The sequence below is a fragment of the Bombina bombina genome, chromosome 9 (genome assembly GCF_027579735.1).
Source record: "Bombina bombina isolate aBomBom1 chromosome 9, aBomBom1.pri, whole genome shotgun sequence".
Classification (NCBI taxonomy): domain Eukaryota; kingdom Metazoa; phylum Chordata; class Amphibia; order Anura; family Bombinatoridae; genus Bombina; species Bombina bombina.
Genome location: NC_069507.1, coordinates 198,091,457 through 198,101,456, shown reverse-complemented (window position 1 = coordinate 198,101,456; position 10,000 = coordinate 198,091,457). Strand labels below are relative to the sequence as shown.

At 41.9% G+C, this 10,000-nt stretch overlaps 1 protein-coding gene across 1 annotated transcript in view; it reads left to right on the top strand.

Moving 5' to 3' along the window:
- R3HCC1L (R3H domain and coiled-coil containing 1 like) overlaps positions 1-10,000 on the top strand; it is a gene marked incomplete in the record, with an annotated part of 69,776 nt that overhangs the window by 33,451 nt on the left and 26,325 nt on the right. The window contains 1 exon segment of the mRNA XM_053692554.1: positions 2,332-2,402. Coding sequence (XP_053548529.1) covers positions 2,332-2,402 — 71 coding nt within the window.

Here is a 10,000-nt window from a genome sequence, read left to right as displayed (position 1 = left end):
CATTTCCTCTGCTACCTCGTCTGATTGCCAAGATCAAGCTGGAGAGAGCTTCGGTGATTTTGATAGCACCTGCGTGGCCACGCAGGACTTGGTATGCAGATCTGGTGGACATGTCATCCCTTCCACCATGGACTCTGCCGCTGAGGCAGGACCTTCTACTCCAAGGTCCATTCAAACATCCAAATCTAATTTCTCTGCGGCTGACTGCTTGGAGATTGAATGCTTGATTTTATCAAAACGTGGTTTTTCCGAGTCGGTCATTGATGCCTTAATTCAGGCTCGAAAGCCTGTCACCAGGAAAATCTATCATAAGATATGGTGTAAATATCTTCATTGGTGTGAATCCAAGGGTTACTCATGGAGTAAAGTCAGGATTCCTAGGATATTATCCTTTCTCCATGAAGGATTGGAAAAGGGATTGTCAGCTAGTTCCTTAAAGGGACAGATTTCTGCTCTGTCTATTCTTCTGCACAAGCGTCTTGCAGATGTTCCAGATGTTCAGGCATTTTGTCAGGCTTTAGTTAGAATCAAGCCTGTGTTTAAACCCGTTGCTCCGCCATGGAATTTAAATTTAGTTCTTAAAGTTAGATATTGACGGCAGATAAGAGCCATAGGCCCAACGCTCTAGATGCACAGTTCTTAGCAAGTTCTTCAAGGGGTTCCGTTTGAACCGCTGCATTCCATAGATATCAAGCTTTTATCTTGGAAAGTTCTGTTTTTGGTAGCTATCTCTTTGGCTCGAAGAGTTTCAGAGTTATCTGCCTTACAGTGTGATTCCCCTTATCTGATCTTCCATGCAGATAAGGTAGTTTTGCGTACCAAACCTGGGTTTCTTCCTAAGGTGGTATCTAATAAGAATATCAATCAGGAGATTGTTGTTCTGTCACTGTGTCCTAATCCTTCTTCAAAGAAGGAATGTCTATTACACAATCTTGACGTGGTTCGTGCTTTAAAGTTTTATTTACAAGCTGCTAAGAATTTTCGTCAAACATCTGCATTGTTTTTTGTCTACTCTGAACAGAGGAGAGGCCTAAAGGCTTCGGCTACCTCTCTCTCTTTTTGGCTGAGAAGCATAATCCGTTTACTTATGAGACTGCTGGCCAGCAGCCTCCTGAAAGAATTACAGCTCATTCCACTAGAGCGGTAGCTTCCACATGGGCTTTTAAAAATGAGGCCTCTGTTGAACAGATTTGTAAGGAGGCGACTTGGTCTTCGCTTCATACTTTTTCTAAATTCTACAAATTTGATACTTTTGCTTCCTCGGAGGCTATTTTTGGGAGAAAGGTGTTGCAGGCAGTGGTGCCTTCCGTTTAAGTTCCTGCCTTGTCCCTCCCTTCATCCGTGTCCTAAAGCTTTGGTATTGGTATCCCACAAGTAATGGATGAACCCGTGGACTGGATACACCTTACAAGAGAAAACAAAATTTATGCTTGCCTGATAAATTTCTTTCTCTTGTGGTGTATCCAGTCCACGGCCCGCCCTGTCACTTTAAAGCAGGTGTTTTTTATTTTTTAACTACAGTCACCACTGCACACTATAGTTTCTCCTTTTTTCTTGCTTGTCTTCGGTCGAATGACTGGGAGTGGCAGTTAGGGGAGGAGCTATATAGACAGCTCTGCAACTTCCTGTTGGGAAGGAGAATATCCCACAAGTAATGGATGAACCCGTGGACTGGATACACCACAAGAGAAAGAAATTTATCAGGTAAGCATAAATTTTGTTTTATATATATATATATATATATATATATATATATATATATATATATATATATATATATATATATATATATATATATAAAAATCTCTGCAGTATACTTTCGTTATTTATTTTATTCCCTTTTCCTGTAATTTCATTCTGGAAGTGCAGAACACTATTATATTCCACACAGCCATTGGCTGCACACTCTAGTGACCTATTTATAACTGTCCCTAATTGGCCACAGCAGAGAAGGTAACCTAAGTTACAACATGATGGCCCCCATCTAGCATTTATTTAGTATTTAATGTCCCTTTAATGTTATAATATTTTGAGAGTTCTTGGCTACATTATAATGGGTTATGCTTACTGTAATGTGGAATTGTTTTTATATTATCTGAGAGCACTTCTTTTTACCTTTTTTATTGTACAAATTATATTATTGTGTTTTGTAATTTTATAGCATTGTTACTGATATTTTTGTAAGTTTTGCAAAGTTTCAATAAAGCTTGATATACAAAAAACATTTTGAAAGTTAATACCATTGGTTTCTGGTTCAGTTGGAACTTTTTTTTTCATCAGTAAACTAATTATGGAAGCTGGCTAAAACTGTTTGTTTATATCTTCCAACAGGAAAAAAGGATTTGATATTAAATGGGTTGACGATACACATGCCCTTGGTGTGTTCTCAAGTCCAATAACAGGTAACATATGTTCTTGTTTATAGTTATCTGCCACTGTTGTATGACCTTAAAGGGACATGAAACCTAAAAATGTCCTTGTTTCAGATAGTTTCCTATTTACTTCTATTATCAAATTTGTGTCGTTTTCATGCTATTCTTTGTTAAAGAGATATCCAGATAGCTAACGTGCACAGGAAATAGTGCTGCCATCTAGTGTTCTTCCTGCTGTATAACATTGTTGAAAAACTGCTGCCACATAGTACTGCCGAAAAGTGCACACTCCTGGGCTTACTTTCCTGCTTTTAAGCAAAGGATAATAAGAAAACGAAGAAGATTTGATAATAGAAATAAATTGGAGAGTTGTTTAAAATTGCATGTTCTCTATGAAGCATCAAAGAAAAAATTTGGGTGTAATGTCCCTTTAAACAATTTACTATATATGACTAGAATAAAAAATATGCTGAGTTTTTAATTTTTTTTTACTTATAAACCTGCCAGATTTATAAAATGTCAGGTATTGCTGATGTTCATTGGCTGATGGTGCTTTTATGGGTACATAAGAATGACATTTATATGATATATACTATGCATGTACAAAAAAATGTTTGTAATGTTCCTTTCAAAAGAAAAAATAGCACCATAATGGGTTAAAGCACTTTTATTGTAGATCTGTGATTCAAGGTGATGCTTAAAAGGACAATCAAGTCCAAAAAAACTTTCATGATTCAAATAGGGCATGTCATTTTAAACAACTTTTCAATTTACTTTTCTTCTGTTAAGTGTGATCAGTCCACGGGTCATCATTACTTCTGGGATATTACTCCTCCCCAACAGGAAGTGCAAGAGGATTCACCCAGCAGAGCTGCATATAGCTCCTCCCCTCTACGTCACTCCCAGTCATTCTCTTGCACCCAACGACTAGATAGGATGTGTGAGAGGACTATGGTGATTATACTTAGTTTTATATCTTCAATCAAAAGTTTGTTATTTTAAAATAGCACCGGAGTGTGTTATTATCTCTCTGGCAGAGTTTGAAGAAGAATCTACCAGAGTTTTTGTTATGATTTTAGCCGGAGTAGTTAAGATCATATTGCTGTTTCTCGGCCATCTGAGGAGAGGTAAACTTCAGATCAGGGGACAGCGGGCAGATGAATCTGCATAGAGGTATGTAGCAGTTTTTATTTTCTGACAATGGAATTGATGAGAAAATCCTGCCATACCGATATAATGTCATGTATGTATACTTTACACTTCAGTATTCTGGGGAATGGTACTTCACTAGAATTACACTGTAAGAAATACATAAAGCTGTTTAATAACTAGAGATTATGTTTAACGTTTTTGCTGGAATGTAAAATCGTTTTCATTTACTGAGGTACTGAGTGAATAAATGTTTGGGCACTATTTTTCCACTTGGCAGTTGCTTAATCTGTTTTCTGACAGTTTCTGTTCTCCCTCACTGCTGTGTGTGAGGGGGAGGGGCCGTTTTTTTGGCGCTTTTACTACACATCAAATATTTCAGTCAGCAACTCATTGTATTCCCTGCATGATCCGGTTCATCTCTACAGAGATCAGGGGTCTTCAAAACTTATTTTGAGGGAGGTAATTTCTCTCAGCAGAGCTGTGAGAATTATAGTTTGACTGAGATAAAAAACGTTTATTCTGTAATTTGTTTCCTGCTTTCAGAATTTGTTATCTTTGCTAATGGGATTAAACCTTTGCTAAAGTTGTGTTATTTACAAGGATTGAGGCTATAACTGTTTCAATTTATTAATTTTCAACTGTCATAGATCTTCTGTGCTTCTTAAAGGCACAGTACGTTTTAATATTATTCTAATTGAATTGTATTTCCAAGCTACAAGTTTATTTGCTAGTGTGTTAAACATGTCTGATTCAGAGGATGATACCTGTGTCATTTGTTGCAATGCCAAAGTGGAGCCCAATAGAAATTTATGTACTAACTGTATTGATGCTACTTTAAATAAAAGTCAATCTGTACAAATTGAACAAATTTCACCAAACAACGAGGGGAGAGTTATGCCGACTAACTCGCCTCACGTGTCAGTACCTACATCTCCCGCTCAGAGGGAGGTGCGTGATATTGTAGCGCCGAGTACATCTGGGCGGCCATTACAAATCACATTACAGGATATGGCTACTGTTATGACTGAGGTTTTGGCTAAATTACCAGAGCTAAGAGGTAAGCGTGATCACTCTGGGGTGAGAACAGAGTGCGCTGATAATATTAGGGCCATGTCAGACACTGCGTCACAGGTGGCAGAACATGAGGACGGAGAGCTTCATTCTGTGGGTGACGGTTCTGATCCAAACAGACTGGATTCAGATATTTCAAATTTTAAATTTAAACTGGAAAACCTCCGTGTATTACTAGGGGAGGCGTTAGCGGCTCTGAATGATTGTAACACAGTTGCAATACCAGAGAAAATGTGTAGGTTGGATAAATATTTTGCGGTACCGACGAGTACTGAGGTTTTTCCTATACCTAAGAGACTTACTGAAATTGTTACTAAGGAGTGGGATAGACCCGGTGTGCCGTTCTCACCCCCTCCGATATTTAGAAAAATGTTTCCAATAGACGCCACCACAAGGGACTTATGGCAAACGGTCCCTAAGGTGGAGGGAGCAGTTTCTACCTTAGCTAAGCGTACCACTATCCCGGTGGAGGATAGCTGTGCTTTTTCAGATCCAATGGATAAAAAATTAGAGGGTTACCTTAAGAAAATGTTTGTTCAACAAGGTTTTATATTGCAACCCCTTGCATGCATTGCGCCGATCACGGCTGCAGCGGCATTCTGGATTGAGTCTCTGGAAGAGAACATTGGTTCAGCTACTCTGGACGACATTACGGACAGGCTTAGAGTCCTTAAACTAGCTAATTCATTCATTTCGGAGGCCGTAGTACATCTTACTAAACTTACGGCGAAGAATTCAGGATTCGCCATTCAGGCACGCAGGGCGCTGTGGCTAAAATCCTGGTCAGCTGATGTTACTTTTAAGTCTAAATTGCTTAATATACCTTTCAAAGGGCAGACCTTATTCGGGCCCGGGTTGAAAGAGATTATCGCTGACATTACAGGAGGTAAAGGCCATGCCCTGCCTCAGGACAAAGCCAAAGCCAAGACTAGACAGTCTAATTTTCGTTCCTTTCGTAATTTCAAAGCAGGAGCAGCATCAACTTCCTCTGCACCAAAACAGGAAGGAGCTGTTGCTCGCTACAGACAAGGCTGGAAACCTAACCAGTCCTGGAACAAGGGCAAGCAGACTAGGAAACCTGCTGCTGCCCCTAAAACAGCATGAATTGAGGGCCCCCGATCCGGGATCGGATCTAGTGGGGGGCAGACTTTCTCTCTTCGCCCAGGCTTGGGCAAGAGATGTTCAGGATCCCTGGGCGCTAGAGATAATATCTCAGGGATACCTTCTGGACTTCAAATACTCTCCTCCAAGAGAGAGATTTCATCTGTCAAGATTGTCAACAATCCAGACAAAGAAAGAGGCGTTTCTACGCTGCGTACAAGAGCTCTTATTAATGGGAGTAATCCATCCAGTTCCACGATCGGAACAGGGACAGGGGTTTTACTCAAATCTGTTTGTGGTTCCCAAAAAAGAGGGAACTTTCAGACCAATCCTGGACTTAAAGATCCTAAACAAATTCCTAAGAGTTCCATCGTTCAAGATGGAGACTATTCGGACAATTTTACCTATGATCCAAGAGGGTCAGTACATGACCACTGTAGATTTAAAAGATGCTTACCTTCACATACCGATTCACAAAGATCATTATCGGTACCTAAGGTTTGCCTTCCTAGACAGGCATTACCAGTTTGTGGCTCTTCCATTCGGATTGGCTACAGCTCCAAGAACCTTCACAAAGGTTCTGGGTGCTCTTCTGGCGGTACTAAGACCGCGGGGAATCTCGGTAGCTCCATACCTAGACGACATTCTGATACAAGCTTCAAGCTTTCAAACTGCCAAGTCTCATACAGAGTTAGTGCTGGCATTTCTAAGGTCACATGGATGGAAGGTGAACGAAAAGAAAAGTTCACTCGTTCCACTCACAAGAGTTCCCTTCCTGGGGACTCTTATAGATTCTGTAGAAATGAAGATTTACCTGACAGAGGACAGGCTAACAAGACTTCAAAGTGCTTGCCGCACCCTTCATTCCATTCAACACCCGTCAGTGGCTCAATGCATGGAGGTAATCGGCTTAATGGTAGCGGCAATGGACATAGTACCCTTTGCACGCTTACACCTCAGACCACTGCAACTGTGCATGCTAAGTCAGTGGAATGGGGATTACTCAGACTTATCCCCTTCTCTGAATCTGGATCAAGAGACCAGAAATTCTCTTCTATGGTGGCTTTCTCGGCCACATCTGTCCAGGGGGATGCCATTCAGCAGACCAGACTGGACAATTGTAACAACAGACGCCAGCCTTCTAGGTTGGGGTGCCGTCTGGAATTCTCTGAAGGCTCAGGGACAATGGAGTCAGGAGGAGAGTCTCCTGCCAATAAACATTCTGGAATTGAGAGCAGTTCTCAATGCCCTCCTGGCTTGGCCCCAGTTGACAACTCGGGGGTTCATCAGGTTTCAGTCGGACAACATCACGACTGTAGCTTACATCAACCATCAGGGAGGGACAAGAAGCTCCCTAGCTATGATGGAAGTATCAAAGATAATTCGCTGGGCAGAGTCTCACTCTTGCCACCTGTCAGCAATCCACATCCCGGGAGTGGAGAACTGGGAGGCGGATTTCTTAAGTCGTCAGACTTTTCATCCGGGGGAGTGGGAACTTCATCCGGAGGTCTTTGCCCAAATACTTCGACGTTGGGGCAAACCAGAGATAGATCTCATGGCGTCTCGACAGAACGCCAAGCTTCCTCGTTACGGGTCCAGATCCAGGGATCCAGGAGCAGTCCTGATAGATGCTCTGACAGCACCTTGGGACTTCAGGATGGCTTACGTGTTTCCACCCTTCCCGTTACTTCCTCGATTGATTGCCAGAATCAAACAAGAGAGAGCATCAGTGATTCTAATAGCACCTGCGTGGCCACGCAGGACTTGGTATGCAGACCTGGTGGACTTGTCATCCTGTCCACCTTGGTCTCTACCTCTGAAACAGGACCTTCTGATACAGGGTCCCTTCAAACATCAAAATCTAACTTCTCTGAAGCTGACTGCTTGGAAATTGAACGCTTGATTTTATCAAGACGTGGGTTTTCTGAGTCAGTTATTGATACCTTAATACAGGCTAGGAAACCTGTTACCAGAAAGATTTACCATAAGATATGGCGTAAATACCTATATTGGTGTGAATCCAAAGGTTACTCTTGGAGTAAGGTTAGGATTCCTAGGATATTGTCTTTTCTACAAGAAGGTTTAGAAAAGGGTTTATCTGCTAGTTCATTAAAGGGACAGATCTCAGCTCTGTCCATTCTGTTACACAAACGTCTGTCAGAAGTTCCTGACGTCCAGGCTTTTTGTCAGGCTTTGGCCAGGATTAAGCCTGTGTTTAAAACTGTTGCTCCACCATGGAGTTTAAACCTTGTTCTTAATGTTTTACAGGGCGTTCCGTTTGAACCCCTTCATTCCATTGATATAAAGTCGTTATCTTGGAAAGTTCTATTTTTAATGGCTATTTCCTCGGCTCGAAGAGTCTCTGAATTATCAGCCTTACATTGTGATTCTCCTTATTTGATTTTTCATTCGGATAAGGTAGTCCTGCGTACTAAACCTGGGTTCTTACCTAAGGTAGTTACTAACAGGAATATCAATCAAGAGATTGTTGTTCCTTCTTTATGCCCAAATCCTTCTTCAAAGAAGGAACGTCTACTGCACAACCTGGATGTAGTCCGTGCTCTAAAATTTTACTTACAGGCAACTAAGGATTTCGAGAAACGTCTTCTCTGTTTGTCATTTACTCTGGGCAGAGGAGAGGTCAAAAAGCTTCCGCTACCTCTCTTTCTTTTTGGCTTCGTAGCATAATTCGTTTAGCTTATGAGACTGCTGGACAGCAGCCTCCTGAAAGAATTACAGCTCATTCTACTAGAGCTGTGGCTTCCACTTGGGCCTTCAAGAATGAGGCCTCTGTTGAACAGATTTGCAAGGCTGCAACTTGGTCTTCGCTTCATACTTTTTCCAAATTTTCCAAATTTGACACTTTTGCTTCATCGGAGGCTATTTTTGGGAGAAAGGTTCTTCAGGCAGTGGTTCCTTCTGTATAAAGAGCCTGCCTATCCCTCCCGTCATCCGTGTACTTTTGCTTTGGTATTGGTATCCCAGAAGTAATGATGACCCGTGGACTGATCACACTTAACAGAAGAAAACATAATTTATGCTTACCTGATAAATTCCTTTCTTCTGTAGTGTGATCAGTCCACGGCCCGCCCTGTTTTTAAGGCAGGTAAATATTTTTTAATTTATACTCCAGTCACCACTTCACCCTTGGCTTTTCCTTTCTCGTTGGTCCTTGGTCGAATGACTGGGAGTGACGTAGAGGGGAGGAGCTATATGCAGCTCTGCTGGGTGAATCCTCTTGCACTTCCTGTTGGGGAGGAGTAATATCCCAGAAGTAATGATGACCCGTGGACTGATCACACTACAGAAGAAAGGAATTTATCAGGTAAGCATAAATTATGTTTTCTTCTTAAATGGAAAGAGTCCACAGCTGCATTCATTACTTTTGGGAAATAAGAACCTGGCCACCAGGAGGAGGCAAAGACACCCCAGCGAAAGTCTTAAATACTCCTCCCACTCCCCTCATCCCCCAGTCATTCTTTGCCTTTTGTCCCAGGAGGTTGGCAGAGAAGAGTTTTAAGTAGTCCTGTCAGTCTCTCAGTGAGGGCTTGGATGAAAGTTACAGTCCGGAGATGCAGGAAGAGTCTTTCTGGGAAACCATCCCAACTCATGTTAACAGCTCCTCAAGCAATCAGCGTTGTCAAACTTCGCTCCGCTGCCTGCTTTCGCCTCTCAAGTCCATGGTGGATGCAACGCTACTATCCGTCACACTTGAAGGCCATGTTCCTCTTCCACGGCGTAGGTTCCGGTAAGATTGTTTTATTTTACTTTCTTTATGAATGTACTGTAATGCAATTGTGTTCCCAAAAGGCTACCACCTTGCGGGTCTAACTTAACATAAGGGTCTCAGTGAGTCTCCTTTAGTATCTTGTAATCAAGGGTTAATATCTCCTGAGGGGGGTTATTGAACAGGGGGGGGTTTATAATCATGTTTGTTATGTGATTCAACCTGCTTATGTGTGGTGTTTACGGGCTCGTGGTTGGAACATTGAGGCCTTTGGAAGTGACACAACCTTATGGCTGGGCGCGCTTTTTTGGACTATACGGTTCACCTTGTGGTCGGGCGTTGTTACGCTCAGTCTTCCATTTCCGCATTCCCGACCGTGTGGCGAAGGAGAAATTCTAGTTCACAGGGGTCTGGTCATAGGAGGTGGTGAGTGCCTCAGTCATTGTGGGTGTCAGGTGCTGTTTCTGTGTTACTACTTTAGTCCATATTTGCTTATCCTCTATCTGGTTATGGAGGATTCTGATGCTAAGACTGTGCAAATTTCAGATTCAGTTATGGAGGATACTGAGACTATTTT